Raw genomic sequence first — 22,973 nt, 5'->3', positions numbered from 1 at the left:
ATGTGTAAACAGTTTTAGACTTAGTATGTTATGCATATTTTCCATCTCTTAGTTGGTTTGCACTTTAATTTTGTTCTTGCGATACATCACTAGTCTCTATTTATGGAATACTGGAATTTTGGGCTTGAATTTCTCTATTTAATCTCACATTAAAGAACCCAAATAGAATTTTGAGCTTATTCTAACGGCCTTTTTTGCCAAAGAGAATAATTTTAGGAAAAATTTAGGAGAAAGGCATCCAACCAAACTTATTTAGTTCTTTAACACTTTTTAAACTCAAGTTTAAGTTCCAAGTATTATATTTGATCAAATTGTCATATTGCTTAGAACTCAAGTTTGGTAAACTCAAGTTCCAAGCGAAACTCAAGTTTCACTTGGAACTCGAGTTTGACAAATTCAAATTCCAAAAAAATGCTACATAATTAAATAAGTTTTTTTTTTTTTTTTTAAGAGAGTTTCAACTTATGGCGTCCACTCCTAATGATAGCTCTTTATCATCTTATCATCAGACCAAAACACCAATCAATTTTTGGTATAGGCCGGGATTGAACCTCAGATCTCTTATACATCCATAAGAGATTTTACCAGTTAAGCTAACTAGAACCCACAATAATTAAATAAGTTATTCTCCTAAATTTTTCTTCAAATTATATTATTTAACAAAATTAGCCCTTATTCTAACATTTTGGCCCTTGTCGGCCAAAACGTGCCTGCACTATTTTTATGAGATAAGGTAGACCAGGTAAATGGTGTTGTGGGTTGCCTTTTCTTATATTTTATTTTGGATCCGGTTAATGTGTGTCCTTAGATTATCCATTTTTAGAAATGTTTTGTCGGAAATTGAAAAAACTGTCAATGTTTTTTCAATTTTTGAGAAAATTTTTTCAAAAAATAAAAATTATTGTATTCCCTCAAGACACATATTAGCAAAATCCTTTTATTTTTCAAATTATGATGTCATAATTCGTACTTATCTAGTAAGAAAAACATTTGGTTAGCTTGCTAGTTCGGTCGAAACAAGTGGACCATCCATTCTCAATGCTTTTTTCCCTTGTTACCCGGAGTGCCTTTTCCCTTAGCCAATAACCAAACCAAAACCAAGATACAGGTAAGGGTGTGACCCCAATATGTATTTTGGCTTAACAAGGAACTAATCTTCTCTCGAAAAGCGTGAGCGCAATGCGGACCCATGTCGTCGTGTCTTGTCACCGTGGCGAATCGTTTCACAATTGCAACATGTGTTGAGAAAAGCAGAGATTTCCTAGACAATGGGCATTTTCGTATCTGGGTGGGAATGAGATTCTAGGTACCTTCAATTATATCTTGTGCTAACCCCACCCTTTTTTTTAATCAAACTTAACACTGTCATCAAGAATGTTAAATATATATTAACTATGCTTAGAAGCAACCCCATGTGAATATTATATTACTTCTTATTTCTTAACCTTCCTGATTACACAGAGAGAGAGAGAGAGAGAGAGAGAGAGATTATATATATATACAATTGATTAACACAAAAATAGTTGTGCTTGAAGGCTGAAGCATTACTATAGCAGTCACACCTAGACCAAAAATTGATCATTGGAGATGGCTATTGCAACCATGATTTTTCTCAGTTTCTGCCATGCGATGTGACATAGATGCATAGGGATACTTTTGTGCAGAGAGTTCCGGGCTAAAATGGGTAAATACACTAAATTTTAAAAATATGCAGTAAAATATCACTCTTTTCAAAGTATTTAATAAAATATCTTTATTTTTTGAATTCGATTTTGTTAAAATCAAGTTATAAGTGGAACTCAACATTAACAATATCAAGTTCTATGTATATTTTGTCATTAAAATTTTTTAAAAATTTAAGTGAAACTCGATATTATTAATGTCAAACTTTACTTAAAAATACACATTAAAACTCGATTATGAGAATATTGAATTTTACATGAAATTCAATTTTATTAAAATTGAGTTTCAAAGCAGAATTACATAGTTTTAAATTAAAAGTATTTATGCATTTTAGCCGTAGTCTGATTGTGGGCCAGGTTATATGTTCAGGTCTGGGTTGATTTTAGAAGATGCACAGCCCAAAACTGAGCAACAATCACATCCTAGCCAGCAATTAGTTTATTCTCAAAAATCAGTGTTCGTACGTACAATTTGAACACCACCAATAGTTACCTTACACAATGCACATGTCAATCCACAGATGAATCGGTGGGCTTAATAGGATTTGAACTTGTAGCGACTGCTGTGATACACTCTTTATCATAACACCAAAATACCAATTGATTTTTTATTTTTTAATCTGAATTTGAACTTGTAACTACCACTTCATGATACACACTTTATCATAACACCAAAATATCAATTGATTTTATTTTTTAGGTCTAGATTTGAACTTGTAACAACCACTTCATGATACACTCTTTACCATAATGCCAAAATATCAATTGATTTTATTTTTTAGGTCGAATCTAATCTATTATTCGATGACTCGTACAATTACAGGCACCATCAAGTTCAGTTGGCTCACACTCATGAAAATTCCAGCATCAATCTTGGCTGTCATCAATACTATTTTTTTGTTTATTAATCTCTTTGTTACGAGTCCCATAATTATTCTTGCCCAGGTTACATTTTGGGACTGTCAAGGAAACTGTACATTTTTCTTTTCCTCCAAGATGGCCATTAACCATTTGAGTCAAGACTAATCTTTACAGATGAAGGTAATTACTTGCAAACCACGTTCATGGCAAAAGTCTAAAGGAATGCACTGATATTACATTAAACAAAGCAAATAAACAGAAATGTCAAGAATGGGCAGCAAACTAATGTGATACACTGACACACACACACTCAGTCAAACAACAGTGGAAGTACACTACATAATAATAACATTTTTTTTTATCACACTTATCAGAGAGCAATGGAAAGTTTAAATGTAGAAAATAATGCCTAGGGTTGTAGTGTATAAAATTAATTGTTTGCTATCTTCTTTTAAACCCACAATCCATCCTTGAGTGTATGGAAGTAAGGTCTGTACCTCTGTGCTAATCCAAAAATGCCCAGCGTGCCCCCAGTATGGAGCATAACCACTTTTACAGCCTCTTTTGCCTCCTTTTCACTAAGAAGTGCTGCCATTTCCCATGCAGCTAAAGTATATATGGGATCCACCAGAATACCAGTTTGCTGTGCAATTTGTTGGCATGCTTCTACTTCCCCGTCCAACACATTGCCAAACCTAGAGAGAGAGAGAGAGAGAGAGAGAGAGAGAGAGTTGAGTTGAGTTTAGTAAGCCAAACAAATGCAGGGAAAAACAGAAGAAAAGATTGGAGATAATTTAATGCAACTTATTGATATAGATGTCAGATGTTCCTAATTGAAAATGTTTCCATCATTAGATAAAAAAGACAAATTCCTCAAGCTCAAATTTTTTCAGTCTTTGGTCTGTTTGGATTGAGGGGGAAGAGGAGGAGTAGAGTGAAGTAGAGTAGATTTGGCTCAAAATTAGCCTATTTTCAACCAACTCTACTCTACTCCCCTCCACTCTCCCTCCTTTCCCCCTCAACCCAAACGGGCCCTTAGTTCCTTGAACTTCCTCATCCCCCCTATTTCAACAAGCTCATATTTTGTTGTTTCCATTTCTGCTGAAACTAACGCTACAATTCTCTAGAACACTACCCAAATAAAGACATATCGATAGTTCAAAAGTGGGTTACAGTTAATGGGTAAGTATTTGCAATTTGGAATAAATATTGCAACAGTATACTAGAGAATAGTATTACATTAAATGGCATGCCAAAAACAAAATCATTGCAAGATCCCATCCCGTGCATTGTTGAATGATCAACCCTCATTGAAAAAAGTATTTGTAATGGCTACATATTCACTATTATTTTCTTCAGATACCAAATTTCTCTCTTATTTGTTATGAATTTATACTTTGATTTGTAGATTCCTCATACATCTAACTGCTTTTCTTAGCAAACCTATATCCCCTTCCAGTTACATTCAGTCTTAGTTCTGCTTCAGACTACCAATAAGAGAAGCATATAGCAAAATTAAATAAGAGGTATGGCGTATTGGAAGGTAGGTACTAGTCAATGGCAACACCTATTCCTGATACAGCCATCAATAGCTATGACTCACCCTTACAAATATGACTGAAATCTAAAAAACTGACTTCAGCATGTCACATTAGTCTTCTCTCTTTTCAAAAAAGTGGAAACATACTCCTTACTCTTGGATTGTAAGGCTCTTCCTATTTTTTGATTTGGAAAAGAAAAAAAAAAAAGGAAGAAAGAAAAAACCTTTTGTTATGACCGGTATTAAGTTTCAGTGGAGACACATGGAAAAGGAACAAATTTCATCCTGCCATGTCTTAATTATTTTTTGACAATATAAAATCAAAATTCTTAAGAAAAAAAATTCCCATTTAAATTAAGTTTAGTTGCTGGCCTCCTTTGCACAAGGACTAGTTCATATAAAAAACAGAGAGTATGAAGAATATACGAATGTTCAATTGAAAATGATGTTAACAATAAAACCAGAGAAGGAAATAACAGATTACTTTCTTGGATGGCAACGTTCTACCCACTTCACTATTCCATGATCTACTTCATTTAAGCCGTGGTCAATAAGATGAAAACCAAAACACCTCTTGAAATCAGAAACCAAGCGTCTCTCCTGTTGTTTGTACCCATCAACGGTATCAGCCAGCATTATAGCAGTTACCTCCCAAGGGAGCCTGACAGGAAGCAATAAAAGCATTTACAATGCCAGCCATATTGTACTTCAATAAAAACTTATTCCCATGAGAAAGTGGTGTAGAACAAGTATATGGAACACTAAATTTAAGAGAAAGAAGTACAAAACCTTAGTTTTCACCACCAAACACTACACGATTGGACAAAATCTCTAAAATATTTTCATAATTCAAAATGCACAACTAAAAAAATGTCTGATGAGCCTCCTAAAATAGGCTCCCAAAATAAACTCATAAATGCATAATGGAGTCAACTAATACCAAAAGGAAATAATAAAAATGCAAATCCGAAATACAGGCTAACAAAGGGAAATTAAAGCTAAAAAGTCCATGCTCTGGTTCTGCATCAACTCTTCTGGGTGAGAAGGACTCGAACCTGTTGAGTTAAAAAATCCTAGGTGGTGCCCGAAGGTGTAAGTCAAAGGAGAATGATCCATCATCGTCGAGGAGGAAAGAGGGGGTGAGTTGACAATTGATTAAGTAACCAAATCCTAACTAGCTGAAACAAGTATATAGATCGACAAAATAATACATTGTACATAAGATCAAATATTTCACATATATCAAAAGTTATATTATAAACTATGGGTTTCAAAAAAAAAACATAAGAAGTTTCATGGACATAAAATAGTTCAAATACTCAAACAAATTCATAATCTTAACAATCTTTTATGACTATGGTCATGCTATATCCCTGTAACTAGCCATCAAGTTCAAATGAAACTAGTTTCATGCCAATGTATATCCCCCATTAGCTGGGTCCAAAAACACAATAGGCTCGTGATGCCCCAGATGAAACCAATATTAGTACCAATGAATAAACCCCCATTGGTTGGGTATTAGAGATTCAAAGCATAGTATTATGTCCAAATCATAATTCAAACAAATATATATCTTATTCAAATACATATTAAAGTCATATATAGTAAAATTCAAATACATTTATGATGTTTCTTTATAGTAGTATAAAATTGTAACAATTGCAAATACAGTTGAATAAGAAAATATATAATCAATTATGATAAAGGTTACTTACTTCAACTAGCACATCACACTCTCCCTATTATTTCCTCTAAAATACCACCTAGAACAATTCACATGTACTATTTACTCAACAATCGGGTAATTACAAATTATCTAAATCTTGCAACGATAACCGGCCAAAAGTAAAGCTTCTAAATATACAATGATTTTTCCACATCATCTCTACTATGGTTTATTGTAAGGCTATATTTCACATTATACTATGTAACAACCCTGCTTATATTTATTTCATGCCTCCTCAATTGTACTGTAAAAATCACCTCCATCAATTTACACACCCAAATATCCATATTTTTATAAATACCTTTTCTTTACTTTTCTGACACAATTAGTTCCTAGATTTAAAGCCTATAGAAGAAAAAGGTCAAAGCCAAAATCCTTTGTACTATACAATATAGGACTCATGCTAGAAATCCTTGGCCCTATACAAGTGATGCTACTTTGTCTTTTCTAGCGTGGGTCCTATATCATATAGTGCCAAGGATTTTGGCTTTGACCTTTTTCTTCCATAGGCTTTAAATCTAGGAACTAACTGTAACAGAAAAGTAAAGAAAATGTATTTATAAATATATGGATATTTGGGTGTTTGAATTGATAGTGGTGATTTTTACAATACAATTAAGGAGGCATGAAATAAATATAAGCAGAGTTATTACATAGGACTTGACAAATTTTATGTTTTGTAGAAAGTGGAATATAGCCTTACAATAAACCGTAGTAGAGATGATAGTGGAAAAATCATTGGATATTTAGAAGCTTCTCTTTTGGCTAGGTACCATTGCAAGATTTTCTTTAATTACCCAATTGTTAAGTAAATAGTACATGTGAATTGTTTTAGGTGGTATCTAAGATTCTAAGGATTTTAGAGGAAATGATAGGGAGAAGTGCATATTGTGGTGTGCTGGTCTATGAAGCACGAGTGCGTTTCGGGACTCGGGTGCGGGTGCGGGTGCGGGTGCGGGACTCGGCAATTTTTGAAAAAGTAGGGTGCGGGTGCGGCGAGACTCGGCGATTAAAAAATTATTAAAAATATTTTTATTTATATTTTCTATATATTTTTACTATTAAAATATTCTTAAAAAACACATTAATATACTTGATTCACAAAACAAAGAAAGAATAAGGCAAGAAACGCATCTAAGGCCAGAATTTCGGCCTCTCCGGCGATTTTCACGGCCGATTTCGGTCTGTTTCGGCTGTATCGGTCGCCGGCCGATATGGCCGATACGGCCGATACGGACCGAGTCGGCCCGATTTCGGCCGCGTCGGGGCCGATTTTGGCCGCGTCGGCCCGAGTCGGGATCTGCCACGTGGCGCGACACGGCACGACGCGGGACGGACGCGCGGTCTGCGGCGTCCCTCCCGCGTCGCCGCGTCCCGCCGCGTCGGACGCGGGTGTGCCGGCCTGGGAGCCGCGTCCGTGCATCCTTGGTGCTGGTTAAGGTAAGTAACCTTTATCCAAATTGGTTATATATTTGTTTATACTATTGTATTTACAATTGTTACAATATTTAAAGTACAGAATAAAGAAACATCATAATGTATTTGATTTACTATATATGACTTTTATATGCATTTGATAATTTGTTTGAATTATGATTTAATATATATGATTTGGACAATCTAACTATGCTCTGAATCTTTGATACCCAATTAATGGGAGTTATTCATTGGCAATAATACTAGTTTCATCTAAGCATCACGAGCCTATTGTGTTTTTGGACCCAGCTAATGGGAGATATATATTGGTATGAAACTAGTTTCATCTAAATTTGATACCTAGTCATGGGAATAGAGAGTGACCATAGTCATTAAAGATTGTTAGAATATGAATCGGTTTGAGAATTTGAACTATTTGAGTGCATGAAACTTTTAATGTTTTTGGAACCTAAAGTATATTATAACTTTTGATATATATATGAAAGATTTGATCTTATCTACAATGTATTAATTTGTTTATCTATATCCTTGTTTTAGCCCGTTAGGATTTGGTTATTTATTGAGTTGTCAACTCACCCCCCCCCCCTCCCCTCTCTTTCCCTTTTAGATTATGATCCTGAAGAGTAGCATGTTTATGGGCTTTTGTTGGGATGTGTGCATGAGTGAAGTTTAGGAATTGTAGGAATAAGATTTGGACTTTTATGTTTAAAATTATCTTTTGTTTAGACTCATAGTCTTATGAGATTTAGTCTATTTTTAAAGATGTTGGGAAATTATTATTATTTTGGACTTTTGTACTTAATTGGATTTGATCTAATATGACAATTGTCAAGGTTTATCATTGCTCTTTGAAGGCCTTTGCATGCTTGTAAGGTGAAAAACCTTGTAAGTGTGCAGCCATTGTGCTTAGCCCTCTTGGTTGGGTTTGGGGCGTGACAATATTTACATGTAGACACTAGAGCATGGATTTTTAGTTATTTCTGATTCTATTTCCTTCATTTTGTGTTAGCCATTATTTCGAATTTGCATTTGTATTATTTCCTTTTGGTATTAGTAGACTCTATTATGCATTTATGAGGCTTGAATTTTGGGAGGCTATTCGAGGAGGCTCATCAAACATTGAAGTGTCAGATTTATTGCCCATTGTTGAAAAGGATATCCTTGATGAAGAGAAGGTTCCACAAGGAAGTGGAACATTAGAGGGTGCACATGATTTGATAGTGGAAGTTGATGAATCTGCTTTTGATTAGCCTTCAATGGTGCATGATGACAAAAAACTTGACAAAGTAGAGAAAGTGGATACCATGGTGCTTCCTATGGTTCAAGACAAGATTGCGGTGATTCCACACATTCATTTTGTCATCCTAGAAGAATTTAATGGTGCAATGGAATGTAAAATTTCACTATCCTCCGTGCTCCCGACAGTGGTTCCTATATTGACGCAAAAACTACGTGCTAGAGTTTTGATCATTCTCCACTTTAAAACTCGAGGTCAAGTTTTCTCCAACCAGAGGAGTATGATGCAGGGAGCATTAAATCAAATCCCTTTAAGATTTTGTTTCTAAATTTGAAATTATTTTTTAATTTGAATTTTGAATTTAGTTTTTAATGTTTAGGGTTTCAAGGGATTTGATTAGGCATTTCCATATCGGTGTACTCCCTAAACCCTATTAAAATAGTGCTCTTGTAATCGTGAAGGGATAGTTGAATTTGAATAAAAATAATTATGATGAGCAGAGAATATGTCTCCTTCCTTGTTCTCTCTGTTTGGTGGTGATGCCTAGGGTTTGCAGGCAGATTCTAGGTGGTGAAGCCTAGGATTTCTTCTATTGTTTTTTTTTCTTTTTCTTTTTTTCCTATTTCATATTGTGTTCCACATCAGAAAGTAAAGCAATCATTCAAATATTTAGTAATTTAAACCAAAAGAAAATAAAATACATATGGAACACACCCGAAACATAGGGCTCCAAGTCCTAAACCAACAGCAGTTGTCCCAGTACCAGCATCTACAACAAATCTCATGGCCCTCTCTTTTCCAAGTAGATGATTTTGGGATAAGTACCACACAAGGCGAATGACACCTATCAGAAGAAATCATTTTTAGTAAAGCAATTGTAGCAATCAATCAGCACCAAATGAGTAATACAAGAGCCAATTCATATAAACAAAAAAGTTAGGGATACATAAAAGCATAGTTTAATGTAATCCAAGTTAGCTTTTTAAAAAGGATATTCATCCATTAAATCATCAACTGACAGCCTTGGCCTTCAATCAAAGTCAATACCATCAAGTACAATAATATTGAGCAAAAGGTGTAAAGGCAAATAATAAACTGAAAGTAATACCAAATCTTCAAAAAGGAACGCAGTAAGAAGAAAATGCATATATGAATATGCAATGTGGCATATAAAAATAAATAAATAAATCATTAGTGTAATCATAGGGGCCTGCACAATAGTGCTCTTACTAAACCCACCACATCAAGCCATTACACTGCCAAGACAATGAGAAAGAAAAAGTTATCCTCAAAAGGACATGGAAATATGCACACATGCAAACACAAATACAATGCTTCCTTTACATGAAAATCCACAACATTTACCTAATAATGCTGCAGCATCCCCTGCACCTTCATTGAGAATTGCAACCTTTCTTGGAGAGTTTTCAGCACTTCTATTAGCATCCATTTGCACAAAAGAACTAGAAGTCTGAGTTGTAAAGGAAGATTCAAAAATATCATTGAACCATGCAACATGACCACTATTGCTTGACACCAAATGATTAGCATGGGTTTGCAGCATTTTTTCCCTATTGGCATATAGAGATCTAGGAACATATGTGACATTCCCATACATTGTTGAAATCAGGTTATAGCCTGTCAGAATTTCAGGCTGCTCCCCTCGTAGAAGCAAATGTGACTTAAGTCCTCTCTCTGCACACGAGACAGCTGCAAGATATGCAAATTGCTCATGAGAAACAACCCCTTTTATAGCTTGTTCTACCAACTGAAGTGAAAAACTTTGTGTGTGTGTGTATACACAAATGTAACTGCAGCAAGAAATTTCCTACCAACAGCTGCTGCATGTGCACTTTGACAACCTCCACAAGTAACCTAGAAAATGTCCCATTTCAAATGTTATTTGGTCTAGAGAGTTGACAGTTCCTAGAGGTAAGGAGGATATTATTTGGTATTAAATATGACATTGTTCATATTTATGGCAAGAAAAAAAAGAAAAAGGGAAAGGTTCCTCCTATGGTTCACCACTCAGGAAGATTTCTGTGGCAAGAACCAATAGACTCAGACAATTATTTGCTCTAGATGCAATGGCATATCCATCCAAGGAAATGCAAAAGTTTACTTCTCAAGAAGGAATTGCAAAAGCTCAAAATGATCAAATGCCTAAAACCATCTGCTCCACATAACTTACTGAAACATATCACACATTTTTCTGGCTGGCTCTCTATCAGCATAGAGCACAGATGCTAATATCCAACAGATTATCATCTGGTTATCCTAACTATGCGTGTAAGTCCAAGAAATAACAATGGGTCATATCATAACTCCACAAGTTAAGTTTTCTCATTATGTTTAGGTATCAATAAAAGAGTATTTACTTATCAAAAAATAATAATCAATAAAAGAGTATTACACTTTTAGAAGCCAAAAAGGAAAATCACTAAAATATGGAAACCAAGGAAGGGCCTGTATTCCAGGTTTTTTTTTTAAAAGATATTTTTGACACACAATTGCAATCTTATATTCAAAAGAATATAAAGTATATGATCATACCACATCAGTCACTGAATGATCTTCAATTATAGGAAGCAGTCCATCCAATTTTCTAGCTTTATTTCCATTTACAAATGGATGCAACAAATCATCCCTCACAATATAGAAGGATGGGTTTTGATCATTCTTTGAGACCATGTCATCAACAAAGGACGGTTGAGTATTGTTTAACATGGATCTATTACCAAATGGTCCACCTCTATCTCTTACTCGTGCTTGAGAAAGCATTATTTGGTGAATTTTTGTATCAGGGCTGGGCAATGCCCATCTTCTATCAAGTAATTTAGACGCAAATTCTTCACTGCTTAGTTTCACTTTGGGAACACCCTAGCAATAAGGGGACAAAATTGATCAACGAAAAGAATAAATTCTGTGAAACCCACATACATCTGAATCAATTATAAAAAATTGCAGTATTTACAGCTTGACTAAAGCAATGCCTCTAAGAAAACATTGTGAGCCAAAAAAAAAAAAAAAACAATGTCAGACCAGAAATGTAAGAACTACTAGTACCAAAAACAAAACAAAAGAAAGCTAAGCAAACTTAAAGGGCTCTTGCTCTGAACCATGGTCAATGGTGTCTGGACTCCGGACCAAAGCATCCTTTATTGATTTCATAATTTTCCAATTTTGCAATCAGCCAGTTTAGAACATATTCCAACAACAAAGCCTTAGTCTCAAATTTTTTTGGCTTCAGCTATGAATCTTCAACAAATTAGTCAAGTTACCACAGTGCACCCTTGGTGCGGTGTTCAGTCCACAACTATATCCACAACTATGTGGGGGTGTGAGAGGCAAAGGCGAAGTTCAAATATCTAGGAGGGAGACTCACATGTATATACATTTAGATTAGGCTAAAGTTTTTATCTTGTAAAAAAAAAAAAAAAAAAAAAATTAGTCAGGTCGCCACATATATTAAATACACCCCAACAAGTATTTGTAGTGGATACATTAATCATATAGTGACTAAATTTTAGTCTGGCCATCAACGGTCAACCTCAACATATTCCACAACATATACATACAGATATTTTCAGCAAAATTTTGCAGTATCTGATGTATAATAAACCTCGAAATGCTCATGAATTCGTAATTTTAAAAAATATTTTTTATCGTAATCATCCTAGCAGTCAAGCAGAGCATGGACTTGGACTTGCAATATAAGAAATATTATTTGAAGAAAGACATTTATAAAAGCACAGAGAGAGAGAGAGAGAGAGAGAGAGAACCTGAGGAGTTGTTTTTAAAAACTGGGCTGAGTGAAACCCATTTTTCATGGCCGTAATGGCGTCTCTGCTAGATAAAACCCTGGAGCTTCGTATCTTGTCAGGGAACAGGGGTTATAGTGGTCTAGTTCTAGTAGATATATAAATGGGTTTAACTCACAACTCTAGTTAGTCAGTCTATAAGAGCATCTCCAACAGCTCATGTAAAGCCAAATTTGGACCACCAAATAGCACTGTTTATGCTCCAGCAGATTCTCCAAACATCCAAATTCTCCAAATTTATTTTTGAAGTTGCTACAGTGATTCTCTTAAGAGCATCTTCAGCAGCTTCTCCAAATTTTTGTACTGTTTGGAGAATGAACAGTGACATTTAACTTTTACCTACCCACTTTTTCAAATACACTTTCCAACAGATTCTCTATTCCATTCTCTATTTCATTTAAATATTATTTCTTCATTCTTTCTTTATTTTTTTTTATCATCATTTATTCTTTCTATATTCATTCCCAACAATTATATTTTTCAATGGAAAGTGTTATATTCACAACATTTTTCGCAATACTTTCATAAGAATCACATCAAAATCTTATGTGAAAAATTGTTACTAGTTCTAATTTAAACCCACTGCTGAAATTATATTTTTACTTACCAATATTAACTAATAACAATATATTATTTAAAATTTATTGTTAAATTATTATGAAAATATTATGGTAGAATTTCTAAATTATTATTTCTTTTTTTTATATTATTTTTCATTTCTTTCTTTCTATTCTATCATCCATACGTTTCTCTTTTCTTTTCTTTTTTCTCTTTTTTTTTCTCCCCCACACATGTGTACCCATATATCCCATCCCCTCCCTTTTTGTTTTCTCTACTTTCCACTTTCCAGAACCTCCCTCTGGCTTTCTTTCTTTCTCTAGTTCTCTTTCTCAACTTTTTTTTTTTTCATCTTCTTTCTCCAGTTCTCTTTCTCAACTTTTTTTTTTCATTGTAATAAGAATCAGAGAAATAGGTAAAGAGAGAAAGAACAGATGGGTTAGATGGCTCCGCTCTGTCGCCGCCGCTCGTCGTCCTCTGCCGCTGCCGCTCGTCTTCCTCCCAACGCAGCCCAGATGGTAGATAGCTTGTGTCTTCTTTTTTTTTTTTTTTTTTTTTTTTTTTAGCTTTTATTGTTATGGTTTGATTAATTTTAAGATTATGTTTTTGAGTTGTATTTTGATTATGCTTGAGTTTTTAGAGATGTTTGAGAGGAAGAATTGTTATGAATTTTTTTTTTTTTTCCATATTTGCATGTTCTGATTCAATTTTATTTTAAGAATTGGATTTTGTTTTGTGTTTGGATTCTGTGAGAAACAGAGAGAATGAGAGAAATAAAAAATAAAAAAAAAAATCCGGAGGAGAGAGAAAGAATTGATATGATAGTAATTGAGATAATATTTTAAGCAGCAAAATAGGTTTGGAGTTGCTACAGTGTTCTCTAAATTAAGAGAATCACTGTAGCAATTTCAAAAATAAATTTGGAGAATTTGGATGTTTGGAGAATCTGCTGGAGCATGAACAGTGCTATTTGGTGGTCCAAATTTGGCTTTACATTAGCTGTTGGAGATGCTCTAATTTAGAGAACACTGTAGCAACTCCAAACCTATTTTGCTGCTTAAAATATTATCTCAATTACTATTATATCAATTCTTTCTCTCTCCTCCGGATTTCTTTTTTTTTTTTTTCTCTCATTCTCTCTGTTTCTCACAGAATCCAAACACAAAACACAAAACAAAATCCAATTCTTAAAATAAAATTGAATCAGAACAAGCAAATATGGAAAAAAAAAAAATTCATAACAATTCTTCCTCTCAAACATCTCTAAAAACTCAAGCATAATCAAAATACAACTCAAAAACATAATCTTAAAATTAATCAAACCATAACAATAAAAGCTAAAAAAAGAAAAAAAAAAAGAAAAAAAAGACACAAGCTATCTACCATCTGGGCTGCGTTGGGAGGAAGACGAGCGGCAGCGGCAGAGGACGACGAGCGGCGGCGGCAGAGCGGAGCCATCTAACCCATCTGTTCTTTCTCTCTTTACCTATTTCTCTGATTCTTATTACAATGAAAAAAAAAAAGTTGAGAAAGAGAACTGGAGAAAGAAGATGAAAAAAAAAAAAAAAAAAAAAGTTGAGAAAGAGAACTAGAGAAAGAAAGAAAGCCAGAGGGAGGTTCTGGAAAGTGGAAAGTAGAGAAAACAAAAAGGGAGGGGATGGGATATATGGGTACACATGTGTGGTGGAGAAAAAAAAAGAGAAAAAAGAAAAGAAAAGAGAAACGTATGGATGATAGAATAGAAAGAAAGAAATGAAAAATAATATAAAAAAAAGAAATAATAATTTAGAAATTCTACCACAATATTTTCATAATAATTTCACAATAAATTTTAAATAATATATTGTTATTAGTTAATATTGGTAAGTAAAAATATAATTTCAACAGTGGGTTTAAATTAGAACTAGTAACAATTTTTCACATAAGATTTTGATGTGATTCTTATGAAAGTATTGCGAAAAATGTTGTGAATATAACACTTTCTACTGAAAAATATAATTGTTGGGAATAAATATAGAAAGAATAAATGATGATAAAAAAAAAATAAAGAAAGAATGAAGAAATAATATTTAAATGAAATAGAGAATGGAATAGAGAATCTATTGGAAAGTGTATTTGAAAAAGTGGGTAGGTAAAAGTTAAATGTCACTGTTCATTCTCCAAACAATACAAAAATTTGGAGAAGCTGCTAGAGATGCTCTAAACTCTATAGTATAACTGTGGACCCACAAATTTCGATGGCCTTGAGGCCCTCTTTCCACAAAGCCCAACTCTACTTTTATCTATGCAAATTGTGTAACTTTGAGCCCACCGAAAAGCAAAGTCCACAAAGCTCGATGGGGACACACGGGCCGTAAGAGGAAACCTAGTTATAATATACGTGAGACACAAGAATACAACAGACGTGAAACACAAGTTACTAGGTTAGTTTGGCACTATAAATTCAGTTTGTCATACAACAAAATTTATTTACTGCTCATCTAAGCAAAACCTCCTTCAGGTCAGTTCAGCTCTTTTTCAATCTCTCTCTTTCTATCTTTCTTTCAATCTATGGTTGATGATATTAATATTAGGCTTTGATTAGGGTTTTATATTATTGTCTTTGGTTTTTCTGCGTTTGTTTTTTTATGTTTTCTACTTTGTAGAATTGATTGTTTTTCTCTTTGATTTTTCCTGATTTCTAATGATTTGAATATTCTTCGCTGATTTTTTGTTGGATATTTCTGATTATAAATTGTGTAAGACTAAGTTGCTGATTTTTCTCTTAGGGTTTTATATTATTGTTGATTTTATTTCCCTAGTGTTTAGGACCAAATTAGCTTTAGGGGACAAATTAGTCGTTTTTTTATAATATTATTATTATTATTATGGTTTGCAAAATTGTTAATTTAAAATTGTTGTTATATTCTTGAGCGTGTTATACTTAAAGAAATACATACATTGGGATTTTGAACATCAGTTTTTAAGATTGTTTGTTCTGCTTTAATTTGTTCTAATTAGTTTTTTGGTGCTTCTTTTTTTTAATTTACTTAAAGAATTTGCTTTTATTGTTCTGTGGCTACTGTGGACTTTTACTAAACTGGTTACCTTTATTTATTTAGCAATTGGGTTTGGGCGGGCTAGCAACATGTTTTAATTGCTTTGTCACTTTGCCATAGATGTATAATAGACACAAGTCATTGTTTTAAGTTTTAAGGTTACTCCATATTCTCAATTTGTGTAATCTATTGGAGCAATAACATATCTAAATTATATTTAGGAAATGCCCAAGTATTTTATTAAAGCATTTTGGCCAGTACGAATTTTTGAGATGATATTTTAGTGTTTCTAAAGGATAATTGACAAATTAGTTTAATTTATACTAGTTTGGCATTGAAGGAATGTTTTCATTCTCAAGTGCAGTTTAGCAAGATTTGTTTCAGAATTCATGTGGTGGTAATTTGTTTATATGTAAGCATATATAGTATTGTCAAGTAGACACAGTATCAATTTCACTAGAATTTTTTGCGAAGCTTGAAGTAGTTCTAGTATTTAGTAATACCTGTTGTATTAGTCTCATGATAAGAGTGCTACTGCTATATTGTTGACTCTCCATGTATCATAATAATACGTATTAGGTGATATGGTCTCATTTTGGCCTGTAACATGGCTGAAGAGTGAAGATAGACATGGTTCTTTTAGTGCATGTTGACTGGTTCTTGTTGGGAAGATTTGAGCTTCACTTGGAATAGGAATTCTGGATAGTGTTTCCTCGTTGATAGTTGGTTCATGTTGAACTAGTGTTTTGGAGTTTCCAGACATAACTTATCATTCGTTCTGATGATGCTTTTTTGATTCTCCAATTAATACACTGCTGCCATGAGTTACAATATCTTCTGTCCATGCATATTTGACCTTTATTTTGTTATTTATCTTTTACTTTTCTTGTTCATCATCGAGTTTGGAATCTTAGCCTATATGCTCCTGTCTTTTTGTTCAGAAATGTGAATTGATTTTTTTGGTCCTGTTTTTGCAGCTTTTTCTATGTCTACTATCATAATGGCAGATGGACAAGAAGCTGATAAGAACATTGAGATGTGGAAGTTCAAGAAATTGATCAACGATCTCGAAGCTGCTAGAGGCAATGGTACAAGTATGATTTCTCTAATCATGCCTCCGCGTGATCAAATATCCCGGGTTACCAAGTTGTTGGGGGATGAGTTTAGTACTGCCTCAAACATTAAAAGTAGGGTAAATAAACAATCTGTGCTTGGGGCAATTAAATCTGCACAGCAAAGGCTTAAACTTTACAACAAAGTTCCTCCCAATGGGCTTGTGCTCTACACGGGTACAATTGTAACTGAGGATGGGAAGGAAAAGAAGGTCACAATCGATTTTGAGCCGTTCAGGCCAATCAATACATCTCTTTACCTTTGTGACAACAAGTTTCATACTGAAGTGCTGAATGAGCTTTTAGAATCTGATGAAAAGTTTGGTTTTATTGTCATGGAAGGTAAAGGGACCCTTATTGGGACTTTGAGTGGTAATACCAGAGAGATTCTTCATAAAGTTAGTGTTGACCTTCCGAAGAAACATGGAAGAGGAGGGCAATCAGCCTGAAGGTTTGCCCGTCTTCGGACGGAGAAACGCCACAACTATGTGAGGAAGGCAGCAGAGCTTGCCACTCAATTTTTCATCAATGCTTCCACCAGCCAGCCCAATGTTTCAGGATTAATACTAGCTGGGTCGGCTGACTTAAAAACTGAGCTCAGTCAGTCAGCCATGTTTGATCCCCGTCTTCAAGCCAAAATATTAAAAGTGGTAGATGTCTCTTATGGAGGGGAGACTGGTTTCAATCAGGCCATCGAGCTGTCCTCGGATATCCTGTCCAATGTGAAATTTATTCAAGAGAAGCGCTTGATAGGCAAATACTTCGAGGAGATTAGCCTGGACACTGGGAAATATGTTGTTGGTGTAGATGATACACTGAAAGCTTTAGAGATGGGTGCTGTTAAGATACTTATTGTATGGGAAAATCTGGATATTAATAGGTATGTGTTGAAGAATAGCACTACTAGTGAGATTATCATAAAGCACTTGAATAAGGAGCAAGAGGCTGATCAAAGTAATTTCCGTGCTCCTGTTGGCTCTGCTGAATTAGAGGTGCAGGAAAATATGCCTCTTCTGGAGTGGTTTGCTACTGAATACAAGAAGTTTGGTTGCACACTTGAAATTGTCACCAACAAATCTCAAGAAGGATCCCAGTTCTGCAGAGGTTTTGGTGGGATTGGGGGAATACTCCGCTATCAGCTTGATATAAGATCATTTGATGAGTTTTCTGATGATGGTGAAGTTTATGATGATTCTGAGGATGATGGTGAACTTTGTGATGATTCTGAATTGGAATCAATCAACAGTTTCCCAATGCTGACCCAGGAGAATGGGGCAAAAAGGACTGCACCAGTGCAGGAGATCGAGGAAACACCGAAGGAGATTAATTAAGTGATTTCATTTAGATGTTAGATTGTTCCAAAAAAAAAAAAAATTTACAGGAGATATGTTTCCCGGATTGGAGCAGCTGGGTAAGAGTCACATGAAGAATAATGTGCTATATCAGGTGCTTCCATTGCTTTGGGAATTTGATAACGTGCAAAGTTTATTCCATTATTATGACTTTAGTTTATGTTTTTAATTCTGTTTAATACATTCATTATAATCCTGGTCATTTGTGTTAATGTTTGATGGATATCCTTGGAGGTTTCATCCTAGTTTCGATACTATAATAAAATGTTACTGATATTAAGTTTTGGGTGTTGTTTCTTTCTGAGTTGTGGATGGACTGCTGCTGCTTTGGTGCTTCTAAGCATGTGTGTCATGGAAAAAAAAAAAGCAGGGACTGAAGCCAGTTCCTTCATCCTTGTAACCACTATCAAATAATTGCATCAGTATGCTAATAAAAAATTAATTGCAAGTGTGCAATGAAGTAGGTTGCTTTTCAAGTGAGTTTTGTGTCAGTTTGGTTTAGCCTTTTTTCCTCTATTTTTAGTTACAGTTTAGCAAAATAAATCAACAAAAATAAGCTATACCAAAAGACGCTAACTTTTTTTTTTAGATGGGAATGCTATCCAATTCAGTAGATATATTAAATTGGAATGTATGAGATTTTTAAATGGGCAATTGTGCCAGCTAGAGTAGATTAGTTTAAACCCTAACACTATGGGATTTCTAGACTGGTAATTGTGCCAACAAAATGATCAAATTTATTGATTAATCATCACATCCTTTAAGCCAACCCTAACACTATGTTTTCACTCCCAGGAAGTTTCTGCAACAGTTGTTATTGGTTTAAACCCAGACTCTCCTAGATTAGTTTGTAGAGTTTCCAACAATACTAACCAGTCTACCCAATCATATTACTACAAGTATTCAACTGTAAGTAAAGGGTTTAACATCAAAAGTAGTATTTGGTCTTACAAATAATATGATCTGGGCTCCCTTGTACCATTTGATTTCCTAAGTGCTAATCTGGTTGTCTCACACACACACACACACACACACACATATATATATCATTTATACAACAACAGGTACACCCTAGATTGTACCCTTCAATTTTTTTTCCCTGGGAAATTTTATAACCATTGTTTTTTATTGACAATAGATATAAGACAACATTTTGAGGAGACCCCCAAAAAAAAAACACATTGGTGGAGCTAAATCAAGGATTTATTGACTTATAATTTACCAGTTTTCTAGTTAACCACCTTTTACCACCAAAAAGGTAAAAGCAATACCCGAAGCAGAGGTCAAATTCTGAAACTAAATCACTGTTTGCAGCCAAACATTGACCAAGAGGTATATTGGTTAGAGTAAATGGAAGGTGCTATTACATGAACTGATCAAGCTACAACACAAAGACACATAGTACTCAAATACAAATCTTTAGGGAAAGACACATTGGATTGATTATTTGATTGAACGAAAAAGGTCTGTGGGAAGATTTTCCCATTGTATTTATTTATTCCATTTCAAACAATCCAATAGCAGACCTATCAGGCTTTAAGAGATGCCCACCACTTTTACTAGTTCTTCAAGTGCCTTCAAGATCTGTTCCTCAGTCAAGCCTTCCAAATGGATACTCCTCTCGACACCCATGTTTGTATGATAAACACAAGGTTAGTGGAAGAAACTAAAGCATAAAATTCAAGTTCAAAGCACAGGGCCGAAAGAATAATGGAAGATTAGAGAACATACATGTTTTATCAAGCAACAATTGATGGGATTGGAAATGTCATATGGTTGAATGTCCATAAATGTAGATGCAATATTAGGCGTCCCCCAATGGCATCACAATTTGAAAATAGCTACACTTGTAAGGAATGAAGATACTCTCTTCACATATTAATAATCCAATACCATATCTTCCACAGGTTATTTGTGTATATTCTTGTATGTAGCAAACAGTTTTGCCTAAAATCTTTGAGGAATAACAGATAGCCTATTCGCTGTCAAACATCGATAATCTTCTATTTATCAATTGCCCACATCAGATGTACCTGACCAAATTAATAGATCAACTAAAATCAGTCAGCATATGAACCTTAACCATGTAACCACAAAGTAGGTCAAATAGCTATTAGACTTCCATGCTTCTTTTTCTTTCATTGTTGCATTTACTTGTGGAAATCCTCTTTCATTCATCAGGTTTCTTATCAAAATAGGGGCACAAGCAACCGATTCATGTTTTCTTCCCAAACGGAACCATTTACATTAATTTGACACATCGTATGAAATCAACTAACACATTGAGTATGATAAATAATGAACAGATTAGATGCTATTACTTAAAATAATCAATGGATATTGATATTTCACGAATTGAGTATGATAAATAATTTTACATCCCCAAAACAGAAAAAGAAATTCGCTACCACTTTTTGGTCATCCGGCAAATATCAAGAAGAGAGAGAGAGACTACATAAAAAGGCCTATAGTTTATACAGCATTTCATATTACGTTTCAAATTTATGAATTCATTTCAATTTGAAGCCTCGATCCATCTATTTTATTTATTTCCGTTATTCTTGACAATAACAAAGCAAAAAAGAAGAAGCAAGAAACCATTGATGAAATTTTGTATTTCATATGGAACATATCATAAATCAAGTTGGCAGCTATTGAACATAGATGGTAAAGAAAGGGGAGTTTTGCTTAGAATAAGTGAAAATGAATTTTCTATGCCAAAAAATCAAAGTTAGTTATTTAGGTGAAATACAAAATTTTATCAACGGTTTCCCTTTTTTATACCTGCATTGCCCACAATAACATAAATAAATAACGGGGATGGATAAAAGCTTCAAATTGAAATAATTTCATAAATTTGTGGCTTTAATTGACAAAATTTTAAACCTATGACCTAATATGAATCAATATATAAACTTGTACCTTTTTATGGAAAACAAAAACATAAGGGGAAAGAAAATACCATAACTGTAAAGGTAGAAAATGCAATGACTGTGACAAAAATCCTAATGGCAGAAACTACAAATGAACATTGCCCTATCCTTTATGCTAACTGACTCACTAATCCTTGAATTCTTATCAACTCCTTTATTTCCTATGTGTGTGTGGACATGCGATTTGCAAAGTTGGTCGTTTCTTAAAGAGTACAAATCCTTTAAGAAACCCCCATCTTTGCAATCCGCACATCAAGGGTCAGTGAGTCACATAGAGACGAATAAGCGTTGGAACCTACTGTGTAAATTTTATAGTTTCAAAAATATCAAATTAAACTTCAAACACAACTTCATTTCACTTAAATGTACTGAAGTTTAATTTGTTACAATCTATCCACAAACTAATAGCATAAAAGGAGGGTATAATGGCAAAATACTTGGTTTAATTTTCCTTTCCTTGATCTCTTGAAAACCTATGCTTTACTCTCTTCTTCCTCAAGGTGTTATTTGACCAGCGCCTTAGCTTCAGATTCTCCTCTCTCTCTCTCCCTCTTTTTCCCCAATGCTATCTTTGTTTCTTTCTTTCTGTCCAATAATGTTACAACTTTAACCTACAAGATAATTAAGAATCGAGCACAGCGTTGAACATCTTGTCCTTTTTCTTTTTATGATTTATCGTGTTCAATCTATGATAAGTATTATATTAGGCTATGATGCCATCATATAGTTACCTTATTTGAATTTTGCTTACACCATTTTGTCATTGGACAGACTGTTGGTCTGAGCAATAGGCAGAAGGAGCACAAGAAAAATATGCCTATGGCAGCAAAGAAAGCCAAGGTAGCAAGGACTCAACTAGAGAAGAAGAAAAAACAACAGCGTGCAGGCAAACAGTTTCGTGGGAGGAAAGCATGGAAATGACTGGAAACATTTATCGCTTTCCTTTACAATGTTATCCATTATATTTTTTGAATGGCGATTATATTATATTTCAAAGAAAATATTACGGCAACTTAGTACAATACTTTAAAAAATCTTCCTGGGACAGCCAACAGCTCAAATAACCAATTTTGTCAGAAATTTATTGAAAATGATCCTAGTTTTTTAATTTAGATCAATAGGTGGCTTCTCATTTGTGTCTCAAATTATCTGTTTACTCAAGCATATTTGAAATTCGAAATGTAATTGAGTTTTGGGTAGGGCTTGGATTTAGCATTTTAGCAACTACAGTATATCCATTCACAACCCAGTATTTGATTTCAACTGCAATGAGGCATTCGCATTACCAAGCAATTGATTTGAAGTTTTGAACTGCACTGCTGCAATAATTATTACCAGTTACTTTAAGTAACACTCTTATGAACTATAGCATTACCAATTACTCGCTGCTGGTGTTTCTGGACTTGCCAAATCATACAACATGCATTTAAAACTAGAGTTGAAGAAATACAATCGGGACAATATTACTAGTAATCCCTCAACCTACGATACCTGCCATGTGTAGGAATTGGCCTAATCCAAATTTATCATGTCAATAAAAATTCCAACCCAACATCATGTTAGAATCACTTTTGTACCAATCTCACTTTTCCTTTCTTAGTTGGGTGATAAGGATGTTCTTGCAAGAGATTTAAAGTGACACAAGGAACCCGACGATTCCTCCGTACCCATCAGAC

The 22,973-nt window shown here is 34.2% G+C and overlaps 3 protein-coding genes across 4 annotated transcripts; 2 read left to right on the top strand and 1 right to left on the bottom strand.

Annotated features, from left to right (window-relative positions):
- Positions 1–2,747: 2,747 nt before the first annotated feature.
- On the bottom strand, positions 2,748–12,438 carry LOC115982373 (D-cysteine desulfhydrase 2, mitochondrial). 2 transcript variants are annotated; one of them, XM_031104950.1, is made up of 7 exons: positions 12,266–12,438; positions 11,037–11,363; positions 10,316–10,358; positions 9,849–10,193; positions 9,198–9,327; positions 4,568–4,744; positions 2,748–3,238 (listed from the first exon to the last, which is right to left on the bottom strand). In XM_031104950.1, exons 1-7 carry the CDS (start codon positions 12,311–12,313, stop codon positions 2,995–2,997), a joined length of 1,314 nt encoding a protein of 437 aa, XP_030960810.1. In that variant the 5' UTR covers positions 12,314–12,438; the 3' UTR covers positions 2,748–2,994. The 2 variants fall into 2 exon arrangements, with proteins under 2 accessions (XP_030960810.1, XP_030960811.1); XM_031104951.1 differs by lacking the exon at positions 11,037–11,363 and having other exon boundaries at positions 12,266–12,435.
- Positions 12,439–15,342: 2,904 nt separating this feature from the next.
- Positions 15,343–18,373, top strand: LOC115979687 (eukaryotic peptide chain release factor subunit 1-3-like). Its single transcript, XM_031101752.1, has 2 exons — positions 15,343–15,362; positions 16,878–18,373. The coding sequence occupies exon 2, from the start codon at positions 17,624–17,626 to the stop codon at positions 18,341–18,343; it is 720 nt and encodes a 239-aa protein (XP_030957612.1). The 5' UTR covers positions 15,343–15,362; positions 16,878–17,623; the 3' UTR covers positions 18,344–18,373.
- On the top strand, positions 16,901–17,461 carry LOC115981109 (eukaryotic peptide chain release factor subunit 1-1-like). Its single transcript, XM_031103293.1, has one exon. The coding sequence runs from the start codon at positions 16,901–16,903 to the stop codon at positions 17,459–17,461; it is 561 nt and encodes a 186-aa protein (XP_030959153.1).
- Positions 18,374–22,973: the final 4,600 nt, after the last annotated feature.

This window comes from Quercus lobata, chromosome 3, assembly GCF_001633185.2.
Source record: "Quercus lobata isolate SW786 chromosome 3, ValleyOak3.0 Primary Assembly, whole genome shotgun sequence".
Taxonomy (NCBI): Eukaryota; Viridiplantae; Streptophyta; class Magnoliopsida; order Fagales; family Fagaceae; genus Quercus; species Quercus lobata.
Note: the sequence above shows the minus strand (reverse complement) of the source record. Positions and strands in the feature narration are given on the sequence as shown.